Source organism: Mustela lutreola, chromosome 1 (genome assembly GCF_030435805.1).
Source record: "Mustela lutreola isolate mMusLut2 chromosome 1, mMusLut2.pri, whole genome shotgun sequence".
NCBI lineage: Eukaryota > Metazoa > Chordata > Mammalia > Carnivora > Mustelidae > Mustela > Mustela lutreola.
The window spans coordinates 230,475,083-230,490,446 of record NC_081290.1 but is presented as its reverse complement, the minus strand read 5'-3'; the positions used below and the strand labels follow the sequence as shown (position 1 = coordinate 230,490,446).

Below are 15,364 nucleotides of genomic sequence, written 5' to 3'. Positions count from 1 at the left end.
TAGCACAGGCATGGAGGCTACACACATCCCGTCACCAAGGAGATCTGGCTACCCCCCTGCTGAGTACCCAAACTGCCAAGAGCAGAAGCCAACGTTGAGCCCCTAACATGGCACCATTTCTGCAAGGATTAGCCAACCACCTCGTGGGAGGATGACTTTAATAAGCACCTTCCTTCATAAGAGGAACAGTGTTTTGTTTTGTTGCTTACCAGAATAAACATGTGTTTTGGATAGAGATTTACATTCCCTAATATTCTGCCAGCATCGGCATCAGGGGACTTACAGAATATCATATTCTTTATCCTGGTACCTCACATAACATTGCTTCTAACCATGGAACACCTCTGATAGCACATAAGTGCAATGATGAGCCCATAAAAATGGAATTCACTTTTTTACCACATATTCCCCATCAGAAGCAGCTGATCTAATAGAAAGGTAGAGCAGTTTTTTAACAACTTATTTATCATACCAGTTAGGAGACTAACCCCTGTGAAGACAGGGTTCTGACTACTAAAAAGATAAGGTTTCACATAAACGAGCAACCAGTACTGATGCGGTCTTCCTCATAACCAGAACATAGGATCTAGGAATTAATGAAAGGAAATAAGAACAGATCCTCTTACAATCATCCACTTGCCGAATTTTTGCCTCCATTCCTACAAGTAGAGGTCTTAGTTGCCTAGGGAGGAATACTTTTACAGAGGACACAAAGAATAGTTTCTCTTAACTAGAACCTGAGATTGCTACTGGCCACTTGGGTTCCTCAATCCAACAAACCATTAGACCAAAAAAAAAAGGAGTTTACTATATTGGCTGGGTGATTGATACTGATTATCCAAAGTAGGTATGATTGCTGTTATACCTTGAGGACAAAGAGAAATATGACTGGAATCCAGGGAATTATAAGGTATTCCTCTTAGAAGTGTCATGTCCATTAATCAAAGTTAATGGAATTTCTGCAAGATGAAAAGAGTTCTGAAGATGGATGGTGGTGATGGTACAACAACAATGTGAAGGGACTTACATGAATGCCACTGTACATTTAAAAATGGTTAAGACGGGGTGCCTAGCTGGCTCAGTCAGTAGAACACCTGACTCCTGATCTCAGGGTCATGATTTTGAGCCCCATGTTGGGTATAGAGATTATTTTAAAAAAATTTTTAATGGTTAAGATAGTAAATTTTATGTTATATGTTATGTTACCACAATTTTAAAAAGCATTCGTAGAAAACTACCACAGCCTATTAAAAAAGGATTCATAACTCTGATTCTTCAGGAATGATCATTTAGGATATCATGCCAGTTAAAGAGCCCAAACTGCCAAGGTGCTAGATAAGGGAGAAGGAAACATTAAATATGTGATGAAGGAAGGATTCATAAATGTGTACTATGGCCTCTGGACCAGTTAAGAAAAGATTATTGTAGCAAATACATATATTTTCTTCTCTGCTTGTTGTGTGTAAATTACTAATGGTGAATGACTTCGAAACTTAGTTTTTAGGTTATAAAATATCTATTTGGCACTGTGACTGCTTTAGAAGAGAAAATGATATCATTCAGAAATGGATACAGTGACCTATGGAACGGTCTCATATCCCTTTATAGAAAAGGGTGAAAGTATCTTCATGGAAAAGGAAAAGATCCTTCACTTAAGATGAAAGCATATTGTGATTAAATATGGAGAGAAGGAGAGTAGATGTTGGGCTTCCAAGGGCTGGGAGGCACCAGTCATCTGCCTATTTGCTCTTGAACTTTATTCCTTTCCTTTGTGTTCTGCCATGTATTTTAAGGGGCCACGGTCACCCCTAACCTACACTTCCCAGACCATCTTTCCAATTGGCTTCCAGTGAGATACTGCCAAGGGAGGGATTGGTGAGACTGGAAGGCCAGAAGAGGGGGAGAAGCAACTCTCTCATTTGTTTCTGACAGCTTGCTGGCGGCAGCAGTGCTGCACCGGCATCCCTGCTGGTGAGGTTCCAGCCCTGACTGGGGCAGCACATCTGCAGCAGATCTAGAACTGCGGCAACAACCTCTCTAAAAGCCCAGCAGCAGGGACAGGCTTGTGGCCTGAAGTCCAGGAGTTGGGAGGCATCTGATCTCTGGGCATCAATCTTTTTCCTTCTTGCTCTTCTAGCCCTTCCACCACCTATAAAACCAATTCCCTCTATTTATTGTTGCTAATATTTAGGTGGAATAAAAGTACTCTGATTATGATTTTTTTCAAGAGTCCTTCTCTTTTAGAGGTATACACTGGATTATTACAGATGAAACTACATGAATCTGCAGTATTCATTGATAGCTAGATACGTCTGAGATTTTTCTTAAGACTAATTTAAGGTGGGGTGCCTGAATGGCTCAGTTGGGTAAGCGTCTGCCTTTGGCTCAGGTCAGGATTCCAGGGTCCTGGGACTGAGCCCCATGTTGGGCTCCCTGCTCAGGGGGGAGCCTTCTTCTCCCTCTCCCTTGGGTGCTCCCCTGCTTGTATGCTCTTGCTCACTGTGTCAAACAAATAAATAAAAGCTCAAAAAAGTGGTGGGGGTATAGATTAAACAGGATTGTCTGTGACCTCAAAACTGTCAGGCAATAATCATTAGGTGATGGGTACATGGAAGTTCATTTTGCCATTGACTCTACTTCTATGTGTGTCTGAAATTTTCATAATAAAATGCCAACTATTATCTCTCCCCATGACAAACATTTAAGTCCCCTCAATTTGCAATACCTCAAGTAGTTTTCATATTCTTGACTTGACCCTGACTGATATGTGTCTGGTCATAGAGAAAGCCTGCCAACACCAAGGAAAAAAAAAGATGTGTGCATGTGCCTGAGAAAGTAAGTGAGAGAAAGATGAGAGAGAAGTTACGCACATGATGAAGAAAGACACTGAGATGCATGCAAAGTCCTGACAACATGCTGTGCACCTGTATCCAGCATTCACCTTAGGACTTTACAGGTAAATGTGCCAAAAATTCCCTTTTGGCTTTATTGGGGTTTTGGGGGAAAAAAATTATTTATTTTAGAGAGAGTGCACACATGCAAATCAGGGGAGAGGCAGAGGGAGAGAAAGCGAATCCTCAAGCAGACTCCCAACTGAGTGCAGACCCCAGTGTGGGTTCGATCCCATGACCCCAAGACAATGACCTGAGCCAAAACCAAGAGTTGGATGCTCAACCAACTAAGCCACCCAGGCGCCCCATAAATTCCCTTTTTGCTTCAGCTAGTTTGAGTTGACTTCTGTCACTTGCAAACAAAAGGAGCCTAATGAAATCCCTAATACAATGATCACTACTATTATCCAAACTTCTTGGGTAACTAACCAACCACTATCATCACTATAAACTCCATCGCAACTGCCATCATCACAACAAATATTATCACCATGACTTTTGCCTACACCATCTCTAAACTGGTTAACATCCATTGAATAGGTACTTGTGCCAAAATACTGACTCCTCAACCAGCTGCTTCAGATCAAAGATGACTAAGACAGAGCCTCTGCCCTCATAGTGCTCACAATACTTTTGGGAGACTCTATGTATTTCACCCATTTATCTATTATTTACATATATATACCTATTTGTAAGACATAAGTCACAACAGAATATATAAACTTCTAAAGTAAGAGGGAAAACATTAAATTCAACAGATGCTTAGAGAAGGGAAGAAGTATAGTCTAAAGCCATCAGGGAAGGCTTCTGATAGGGAGAGGAGGAGGGTCTGAATAGGCCCTTGGAAGATATGCAAAATCCATATGAGAAGAGAACGTAATGGTCATAAGCATGGTCTTTGGATCAGATGGACTTCATTAAATTCTGGCTTAGTCATTATCAGCAGTTACTTAACATAGCTGGGCCTCAAATTCCTCATCTATAAAACACAGATAATAACAGGACACCTGCTTCATAGGGCTGTTTTGAGGATTAAATGTGTTAACATGTATAACATGCTGAAAACAGTGTCTGGCACATAGTAAGCACATGTATATTGCATTAGCATTATTATTATGATGTATATTGCATTGACCATTATTATATCATGATCAGAAGGCACAGCCTGAACCAAGGTGCAGAATGGGAACATACAAAGCTCAGTAGGTCTGTGAAGGGATAAGTCTGGCAAGAGCAATATCCACAATTTACCAGTGACCAATCAGAGACAGGGAAAGTGACTTGCTAGATACCTGAGGGTCTCCTAACAGCATAGGAGAGTGTGAAGACACCCATCTGAGCCCTAATCATTCTTTGGGGCCCCATTCCCCATATGACTTCCTTTCATAGGAGCTTCGGTAGGCAGCATTTTTCCCTGCTCTGAACACTCACAGCCGTCTTCATAGCACTTTTGAGCTGCTCTGGGCTATTACCTTGCATATTTGCACCCAAAGGTTCATGAGGGAACACATGGGATGGACCCTAGGATGTAGAACTTACTGTTCTTTGACAGCCAAATTGGGTGGCAGGGAGGTGAGCCCATTGCCTGTGAGGAGCAGGACACGGAGGTGCGGGAGAATCCCCAGATCACAAATGGCCTCTGCAGTCAGGCTGTTGAAAGAAAGGTCCAGGAACTATGGTACAAAGATAAAAGATGGGAGAACAGAAGTACTACACATGACAATGATGCTCATACATGAGGTGGGGGCTCACCATTTTTTTTAACCTTCTAGGCAACCCCATCACTCATAAGCCTCAAACCTTCTTGACTCTCTGGATTAACATTCAAGGCCTACTATAGTCTGTTCCCAGCCTATTTGCTAGCTTTAGCTCTCACTACAAATCCTGATTTATCCTGTGGTGCTGACCAAAGTGACTCCTTCCCTATTTCCTGCACCACCCCACCTAGAGGTGTTTGCTTGAGCTTTTCACTCAACTTGGAGAGCTTTTCACTCTCCATGTATCTGAATTTAAGCCCCAGAAAGCCAACTCAAAAGCTGCCTCCTTATAAAACTTCTCTTAATTTACCAGCCAATTGGAATCTCTCAGGGAATTCTCCCCTGAATTTGGGTGCTTTATCTAGGGATACTTCTCATGGTCAGCCAGGTACCTGATAAGGAGACACACATCTGAGGAACAGGGATGTTGGTACATGGATGTGCCTAGCATAACCTTGGCACATGATGGTAGGCTAGACCATAAACTTCCAGGTCAATAGCCATGTTACTATATCACTATATCCTTGTAACTTAGATAGGACCTGGTACATAGTAGGTGCATATAAAAAATCATCTGAAATGAACAGGTTTATGAGGGCAATAATCCAAACTGTCACTATCAACCACTTTCTAACTGGCCACCTAGATTCATGAAATAGTTGACTAGGTCAGGGTCCAGTGAGGAAACTGAGTTTCTGTCTGCAAAGACAAAGACAATTGTGATAAATGGTATCAACCCAATCTTTGTTTTTTCTCTTTTGGGCCTCTACACACTCACTTAAGCTCTCATGTGTAAGTCTGCTTTCTTTCCTCCCTCTTTCTCCACACATACTCATTGAAGCCTACTGAATGGAGGCATTTCAGCCTCTTACCCAGCTGGTTGACCACATCAGTGTTGCACAGTCAAACAGACATATAAACAAGTGGCTGTAGGCCACTAACAGAGGAGGACTGGATTTGGTCTGACTCCACTGTAGTAATCAATTGATGGATTCCATAGACCTGAGTTTAAATACTGGCCAAATTTGGGATTTGGGCAAATTACCTAACCTGAGCTTCTATAAAATAGAAATAATAATGAGTTCTTACGAAAAACTTTGTAGATAAAACCCTTAGCATGACTCTGCTACATAGTAAGCATAGTTAATGTTGGCTGTCATCATTATAACCATCTCTTCATTCAAGGACCATATGCTGAAGGCTTACTCTGTACCAGCCTGTCCTCTGCTAGCTCACAACCTAGCTGCTCAGGTAGATAAACATATATGTCTACTAAGTAGAAATGCTGCTGGGATAGAGGTCTGAACACAGACCAGTGGAAGCACAAAGAAAGGAACAGTCAGCTCTATCAGAGGATCCAGGAGACTTCACAGAGCACATGTCGCTGGAGCTGTCCTCAGAGACTAGTCAGTATTCACCAAATTGTTAAAGGCAAAAAAACAAGCACTGTAGCCGGAGACAGGAGGTAGTGTACTTTGTTCTAAGGACTGCAAATAGTTTGGGTATGACTAGAGTCCATGGTATAAGAGGGTTTGAGAAGACTGGGCAGACTATGAGAGGTGCCAAGCACCAATGGAGTGATGAGTTCATGCTGCCATCAGCAAATTCCAAATTTTGAGAGTTCACACTAACGGGTGATTCTATTTGGCAGGGGCAAAGATAGAAGCCTTTAAGGAGGAAGACCTGGAAAGAGGACTCAGATAATCATAGGTAAAGGTGGGAAAATCCTCTCCCTCATAGCAGTCAATGAGACCTATGGATTTTGTCTCAATATCTTTCATACTGTTCCCCCCAACTCATGCTTCATGCCAGCAGCCATACCTAACACCCACTGGATATTTCAAACTCCTTAGTGAGGCTTCCAAGGCTTCCCACAGTCTCTCTTCTGCTACCTCTCCAGGCTCACCTATCACTACTCCACTGTGTTTCACTTTCCATTCCAATCACACTGAGCTGTTTCATCAGTGTGCTAGCTCTGGAGTGGGTAAACTAACACCTCTCAGCCATTTCCATCCTGCTGCCTCTTTTGTAAGGCCTGTGGGCTAAGAATAATTTTTACACTTTAAATGGTTGAAAAAAGATCAAATGAAGAATACTGTGTGAAAATTATGTGAAATTCAAATTTCAGCATCATAAAGTTTTGTTGAAACACAGCCACACTCATTTTTTTATGTGGTATCTATGGCTCCTTTCCTTCTCTAACAGCAGAGTTGTCTAGTTATCACAGTTGTGACTAGTTATAACCATATAGACCACAAAGTTTAAAATATTCACATTATAGAATAAGTTTACTGACCCCTGTCCTAGCTGATTTGGTTACTTAATGTTGGGGCCAAATCTGCTCTCCACAGAATCAAGGACAGCTCAAAGAAACGAATAGTTTTAGAATTACAGGTCACAGAACTTCACAGCTGACCCAGAATTTGCAGAGGGGGATACTTAAGTCTCAGAGAAAAGAAGTGGTTTGGCCAAGGAGCTGTATCAAAATAGTGGCAGAACCAAAACAAGAAACAGTCTCCTGACTCTCAGGGCCAGGCTCCAGCTGAGACTTTTTCAGACCGGTATGCAGAAAATCAAATCATGGCAAAGTTAAGTTTTTCTAAATTGACTGCTGAAGAATTCTACTCCTCGGGTGGCAGCCTTTCTGGCAAACAAGAACAGAAGATTCCTAACCTACTATACCTGCTGAGTCACATCAAGTTTTATTATACATCAAAGTATTCATTACTGTGAACTGCAAATTCAGGACTTTGGACAATTTTATGTTTTTTCTTAGAGAGACCTTATAAATCACAGAGATAGAAATAAATGATTAGCCAAGAGATTTCACCTTCTCATTTACATTCGGCATTTTGACTTTGGTCTGCTCTCTTATGTAAATAAATTCCTTTGGGTAAGGCTGGATCTGCCAGATAAATAAACTTTATCAGAAGCTATCAAACTAAGAAATAGGGCATCTAAGTCAATCATGATCAATCAGTAGATCCAAGCTAGTCAGCTGTGGGATCAGAGCCTACAGTCATGTTTCCTCCCCAGGGCCCATAGGGACTTGAATTAGGGATTTGAAATAGTAGGGGAGAGGAAAACAAGATGCCTAGCACAATGCATGACAATATATGACACACAAAATGACTACTTTTTAAAAAGGTAAAATAACAAAAAAATGGAAGTTCATAAGAAGCTCCCAAGCCTATCGATAAAGGAAATGGCTACCTCTCTCTCTAGCATCTGGAATCTGTTTCCCACTGTTTATACTAAATTCTAGTATTCAATTTTATTTTTAACATAGCAAAAAATTACCAGTTGTTATCAATTTACACTCTCTGTTTCATTGGACTTTCAAGAGCTCTGCTTCCTGGACAAGTCTGAGGACAACTCCTATTCCAAATCATAGTAAATCACCCCATCCTCAATATAGCTTGAAACCATGGAGAAAAGGTACCATTACATCTAGTATAGCATGTTTTAAGAACAAAAGGACAAATAACCCATTTAAGAAGACTGCCGTCCCAAGCAGTTAAAGCTTTTAAAAACTCTGGCATACAAAGGCCATCAAGTCTGAAATATTCACTCTTGTGGAAGAACTCTCTCTCTCCTTCTGGCAAGACTAAGTTAAGTGAGGCTTTTGTGAAGAGTGGTTGACTCTTGATGCTGGCAGATTAAATAATTAAAGTTATCAACTCTTTGGGGTCAACGCCAAGGCTTATGATGCACAGACATTCTGCTGAGATCTGAATATAAAACACTTGTACTATAAGGCCAACATGCAGGAAAGAGCAACTATGGATGTACAAATGTCAAGAGTGTGCTACACAACTATACACCAGCAAATGTGACAATCTGGAAGAAATGGATGCATTCCTAAAAGCATATAAACTACCTAAACTGAACCAGGAAGAAATAGAAAACCTGAATAGACCCATAACCAATAAGGAAATTGAAGCAGTCATCAAAAATCTCCCAACAAACAAGCCCAGGGCCAGATGGCTTCCCAGGGGAATTCTACCAAACATTTAAAGGACAATTAATCTCTATTCTCCTGAAACTGTTCCAAAAAATAGAAATGGAAGGAAAACTTCCAAACTCATTTTATGAGGCCAGCAGTACCTTGATCCCAAAACCAGACAAAGATCCCAACAAAAAGGAGAATTACAGACCAGTATCCTTGATGAACACGGATGCAAAAATTCTCATCAAGATACTAGCCAATAGGATCCAACAGTACATTAAAAGGATTATTCACCTCGACCAAGTGGGATTTATTCCTGGGCTGCAAGGTTGGTTCAACTTCCGCAAGCCAATCAGTGTGATACAATACATTAATAAAAGAAAGAACAAGAACCATATGATACTCTCAATAGATGCTGAAAAAGCATTTGACAAAGTACAGCATCCTTTCTTGATCAAAACTCCTCTAAGTGTAGGGATAGAGGGTACATACCTCAATATCATCAAAGCTACCTATGAAAAACCCACAGAAAATATCATTCTCAATGGGGAAAAACTGAGAGCTTTTTCTGTAAGGTCAGGAACACGGCAGGGATGTCCACTATCACCATGGCTATTCAACATAGTACTAGAAGTCTTGGCCGCAGCAATCAGACAACAAAAAGAAATAAAAGGCATCCAAATTAGCAAAGAAGAAGTCAAACTCTCACTCTTTTGCAGATGATATGATTCTTTATGTGGAAAGCCCAAAAGACTCCACTCCAAAAAATGCTGGAACTCATACAGGAATTCAGTAAAGTGTCAGGTTATAAAATCAATGCAGAGAAATCAGTTGCATGCATTTCTATACACCAACAGCAAGACAGAAGAAAGATTAAAGAATCAATCCCATTTACAATTGTATCCAAAACCACAAGATACCTAGGAAGAGACCTAACCAAAGAGGCAAAGAATCTGTACTCAGAAAACTTTGGAGTACTCATGAAAGAAATTGAGGAATACACAAAGAAATGGAAAAATGTTCCATGCTCATGGAGTGGAAGAACAAATATTGTGAAAAAGTCTATGCTACCTAGAGCAATCAACACATTTAATGCAATCCCTATCAAAATGCCATCAATTTTTTTCAAAGAAATGGAATAAATAATACTAAAATTTATATGGAACCAGAAAAGACCCCGAATAGCCAGAAGAATGTTGAAAAAGAAAGCCAAAGTTGGTGGCATCACAATTCTAGACTTCAAGCTCTATTACAAAGCTGTCATCATCAAGACAGTATGGTACTGGCACAAAAACAGACACATAGATCAATGGAACAGAACAGAGAGCCCAGAAATAGAAACTCAACTCTATGGCCAACTAATCTTTGACAAAGCAGGAAAGAATGTCCAATGGAAAAAAGACAGTCTCTTCAGCAAATGTTGTTGGGAAAATTGGATAGCCACATGCAGAAGAATGAAACTGGACCATTTCCTTACATCACACACAAAAATAAACTCAAAATGGATGAAAGACCTCAATGTGAGACAGGAATCCATCAAAATCCTTGAGGAGAACATAGGCAGCAACCTCTTTGACCTTAGCCACAGCCACTTCTTCCTAGAAATATCACCAAAAGCAAGGGAAGCAAGGGCAAAAATGAACTACTAGGACTTCATCAAGATCAAAAGCTTTTGCATGGCAAAGGAAACAGACAACAAAACCAAAGACAACTGACAGAATGGGAGAAGATATTTGCAAATGACATATCAGATAAAGGGCTAGTTTCCAAAATCTATAAAGAACTTATCAATCTCAACACCCAAAGAACAAATAAACCAATTAAGAAATGGGCAGAGGACATGAACAGACATTTCTGCAAAGAAGACATACAGATGGCCAACAGGCACATGAAAAAGTGCTCCACATGACTTGGCATCAGGGAAATACAAATCAAAACCATAATGAGATACCACCTCACACCAGTCAAAATGGCGAAAATTAACAAGTCAGGAAACACTGTTGGCGGGAATACAAGCTGATGCAGCCACTCTGGAAAACAGCATGGCGGTTCCTCAAAAAGTTGAAAACAGAGATACTATACAACTCAGCAATCACACTACTGGGTGTTTACCCTAAAGATACAAATGTAGTGATCTGAAGGGGCACGTGCACCTGAATGTTTATAGCAGCAATGTCCACAATAGCCAAACTATAGAAAGAGCTTAGATGTCCATCAACAGATGAATGGATAAAGAAGATGTGGTATATATACACAACGGAATACTATGCAGCCATCAAAAGAAATGAAATCTTGCCATTTGCAATGACATGGATGGAACTAGAGGGTATTATGCTGAGTGAAATAAGTCAATCAGAGAAAGACAATTACCATATGATCTCCCTGATATACAGAATTTGAGAGGCAGAGTAGGGGGTGTGGGTGTAGGAAAGGAAAAAAATGAAACAAGATGTGATGGGGAGGGAGACAAACCATAAGAGACTCTTATTATCACAAAACAGACTGAGGGCTGCCAGGGGGAGGGGAGTAGGGAGAGGGTGGTTGGGTTATGCACACTGGGGAGGGTATGTGATATGGTGAGTGCTGTGAAGTCTGTAAGCCTGACGATTCACAGACCTGTACCCCTGGGACAAATAACACATTATAGTTAATAAAAATAATTAATAAAAATAAATACATTAAAAAAAAAAAAGTGTGCGCTACGGAACTTATAGGAGTCCCGTTCAATCTCATAGTCATCTCTTGTCCTACAGACTAGGCCTTTAGCCTCCTTTACCTGAGCCCACTGGAGCCAGTCTGGCTCATTTGGACCAGGATGGGTCTCTGGCATTAGTCCATAATGCCTCTAGTTCAGCTGGCCTGATCTGTGCCAAGCACTTAACCTCTCAGGCTCCATAACCCCCACTGGATCCAGATATCCCCTCAAACTCTCCTTCCTATTCTGTTTAAACTCAATTTTCTGCACAGACCCCTCTGGCATGAAATTTGGCATTTATTTTCAGGACCACACACAATGGCCACAGATATGATACAGTCTCACCTATTTGCCACAGCTGCCACTACCACTACCCTCATGATCACCACCAAGCCCACCACTCTCTGCAGAAGACTGCTGTGAAGCAATAGTCTGACTATAAAGGCCCAGAGAGCTCCTTCCCAACAGATATAATCAGTAGGGACCTTTATACCCATTCTTTATAAAGAAACAGGTGGGCACCAAAAACTCCCTACCTCCAACTTACTTCCAAGAACTTAAAGTCTCCGTATTTCACATAGACTGTTTTGATTCCATTAAATGCGAGCTCCAGTTCTTTTAAGGTTGGAAATGTATGAAATGCCTCTACAGGGAGAGGAGAAAGAGAATTAGCTACTTTTAAGAGAAAGCTGTTAAGAGTGGTTGTTTACTGGATTCCCACTGACTAAGCTTATGGTCAGGTGTCTTATACACACGGCCTCTAAATCTCTAACACCCCTGAAATAAGGGTTACTACTCTCATTCTACTGCTGAGGAAATTGTAGCTTGTCTAAGCTAAGTGATTTGCTATAAATGGAATTGCTGGGAAGTGAAAGGGTCAAGAATTGAGTCTATGTCTAACTCCAAAGCCTATTTAAAAATTATCTTTGGGGCACCTGAGTGGCTCAGTGGGTTAAAGCCTCTGCCTTTGGCTCAGGTCCTGATCCCAGGGTTCTGGGATCAAGCCCCACATCAGGCGCTCTGCTCAGCAGGGAGCCTGCCTCCTCCTTTCTCTCTGCCTGCCTCTCTGCCTACTTGTGATCTCTGTCAAATAAGTAAATTAAAAAAAAAAAATTAAAAAAAATTATCTTTGTTATTTCTTATTATAAAAGTAAAACATGTCTACCAAAAAAAGTTAATACAGAAAAAGTTCCCTTTAATCTCAATGCCCAGAGATAACCAATGAAAGTTTCATTTATAATACTCCAGAATTTTTCTCATGTGTACAGTGAAACACACACACACACACCTTTTTACACAAATGGAATCATACCATACACATTGTACTCTGATTTGCCTTTTTCCCTTAACAGTATGACTTAAAGATTGTTCCATGCCAGAGTGCCTGGGTGGCACAGTTGGTTAAAGTGTCCAACTCTTGCTTTCAGCTCAGGTTGTGATCTTAGGGTTGTGAGACTGAGCCCCATGTTGAGCTCCACTTTGAGCCCTGTGCCAAGCCCTGCATCAGGCTCCACACTCAGTGCAGAGTTTGCTTTAGTTTCTGTCTCCCTCTGTTCTTCCCCACCTCCGCCCTGCATTTTCTGTCTCTCTCTAATAAATATATCTTAAAAAATAAAAAAAAGCTTGTTCCATGTCAAAACATATAGATCTGCAAAATGTCTGAGTTATGTTCTACATTATAGATGTATCTTAATTTACTTAACCATTCCCCTATTTTTTAAAAATTTTTTTATTTGTTATTAACATATAATGTATTATTAGCCTGAGGGGTATACATCTATGAACGACTCACCTACTGATAGCCTTTGGGTTATCTGGATAAAAAGCAAGAACCCTTTTTCCCTTCTGCATGAGAACTGGTCTTTGGGTTAACTTTCTAGCCCTTTTCCCTGATAATCTAAACAGATGATACGGTAACATAGTTATACAATATTATTATGGTAAAAATGATGCCAGACTGGTATCTCACATCTGGACTAGAAGTAACTATAAACATCTGAAGGGGCACCAGAAATTTGGATTCCCTGTGTGTGGTGAATCCCATAATTAGTCGCATCCTTTGCTGGAACTCTAGGAGCTATGTCTATGGAGCATTACAATAGCTATTTGCTCCTTTGGGTAATGAGGCTTCTAAGCCAGAATGGCTCCTACATCCACCAAATGCAAGTCTTACTGCCTTGGACCTGAGCAGGTGGCTGCAGAGAATGGCCCAGATGGCTGCACGGACTGCTACAGTAGGCACTGCTGTGAGATCCCACTGAAGAGGAACTGCAGGTGCTGTGCTACAGGTATACTATATGGAATGACTTAGAGCTCCCTGGTGTCAAGTGGGGCCTATGGTGGTCTTGGGAGTCAGAATGTTCAGTAGATCCCATGGAAAAGACTGCTTAGTAGGTATTTCAGGATGTTTCCAATGAACGTTCTTGTACGAGTGTGTTTCTGTAGAATAAATTCCTGGAAGGGAAACTACTAGATTAAAGGCAATGACTATTTTAAGAGTCATTGCCAAACTGTCTTCTAAAGATGTTGCCTCAATTTATTATACTTCTGCTGGTTCAATGAGAGTATCCATTTCCCCATCAATGCTGGCTGTCATCAATCAGTCCTTCTTACATTAGCCAATATTTGATGGGCAAAAAATGGGATTTTGATGCTGTTTTAATTATTAATGGGGTTGAGCATCTTTTCATATGCCTACTGGCCTTTGTATTTCAAGCCCACCTTCCTGACAGACTGCACTGTTCCCTTAAGGGCAGGGGTTGTGTCACAAGCTTCTTTAAAAACGCCCCTCAACCTCAACCACTAAAAACCGAACTCATCCTATTTCTCCCCAAACTTGCCTCTCCTCTAGTGCTCTCCATTCTCAGTGAACCCTCTTGGCTCTTTCTTCTTTCCATGTGCCCATTAGCTATCACATCCTGTTATTTCTACCTCCTGCTGAATCTCTCTTGCACTTGCCCTTATCCCTACTGCCTGGCTCACACTTCCCTACCTTACCCCTGAGAAAAACGAAATCACCTCCCAGGTGTCCTGGTCCCCATCTTCTTCTTTCATTATTCACTTTCCTCATGGCCCCCACTGAAATTCTTTATTTAAAAGCCTTCCAAGGCTTTCTTTTGCCTGCAGGATTAGTGACAACTCAGGGCCCTTGATACTCCAGTCCCTGCCAGCCTTTCTGGTCTCCATTTTCCCCTATTCACATCCCATGCAAACATACAGAGCCTCTTCCGTGTCCTTATCAGGCACTGCTGTCCCACATCTGCTCCACTGAACTGAAATACCTTCTCATTCCTGTCCATTTTCTAGGTCTCAGCTAGCTACCCTTTCCTCAGAAATTTCTCCTGACACTCTGGTCTGGATTGGTGCTCTGCTTATATGCTTGCACAGCATTTTCTGATTCCCTCTATCATTGCACTTACCATATTCTGCTATAATTATCTGTATCTGAACCCATCTTTCCCACCAAACTATAGGCTCACCTTATAAACTGAATGCATTCATTTCAAAAGCCAAGCACTCACATAGTCCTGACACCCAGCAGGGGTCGCTGTAGACTTGCTGAATAAATGAGAAGTCTCTATGCTCCCATAGGAACTCGTACAGGCTTAAAAACAATTTGATGTACCTATCTCATCTCAGCCTACACGGCATCCTGCCTTGGGGAGGAAGAAAGGAAGGGAACTGTCTCCATTTACAGACAGTGAAGCAGCAGCCCAGACAGAAACACTCTAAGGAGGTAGTGCCAGCTCTGGGCTGAAATCCGGGTCTGGGTGATCTCCAGCATCTAGCCTACAGCACTCCAAAAAAGGGATGAGCTGCCAGTCATGAATGACTGAATAATTAGGCAAGTTCTAACAGGAGTGACTGATTGTGCTTGCTAAGATGCAGAAGGTAGTTTTCAGGAAGAAAAGCTTACCTAGAGGAAGCAGGTTTTCTGAGGCATTGATGTAAATCACTGAATTAAAATGCTTGAAGTCCTTTTCCTTAGCCTGTGGGAAAGCATTTCAAAAGAACACAAGATTAGCCCCTGCAAAGGGGACGATGCCAAAGCTCCAGAAAGCTCCAGAGCTGC

The 15,364-nt window shown here is 41.3% G+C and overlaps 1 protein-coding gene across 18 annotated transcripts in view; it reads right to left on the bottom strand.

The window, feature by feature from the left end:
• XRRA1 (X-ray radiation resistance associated 1) overlaps positions 1 to 15,364 on the bottom strand; it is a 72,412-nt gene that overhangs the window by 41,381 nt on the left and 15,667 nt on the right. For 10 of the 18 annotated variants that reach the window (XM_059132563.1, XM_059132553.1, XM_059132605.1 and 7 more), the window contains 3 exons: positions 15,209 to 15,281; positions 11,840 to 11,937; positions 4,431 to 4,564 (listed from right to left, as the gene is read on the bottom strand). Coding sequence is in view for 13 of the 18 variants with exons in the window: in XM_059132553.1 (XP_058988536.1) it covers positions 4,431 to 4,564; positions 11,840 to 11,937; positions 15,209 to 15,281 (305 nt within the window). In the remaining 5 variants the exon portion in view is untranslated. Of the gene's footprint in view, positions 1 to 4,430; positions 4,565 to 7,478; positions 7,498 to 11,828; positions 11,938 to 15,208; positions 15,282 to 15,364 lie in introns of those variants that run through there. The other 8 variants (XM_059132576.1, XM_059132590.1, XM_059132598.1 and 5 more) reach the window with 5 other exon arrangements.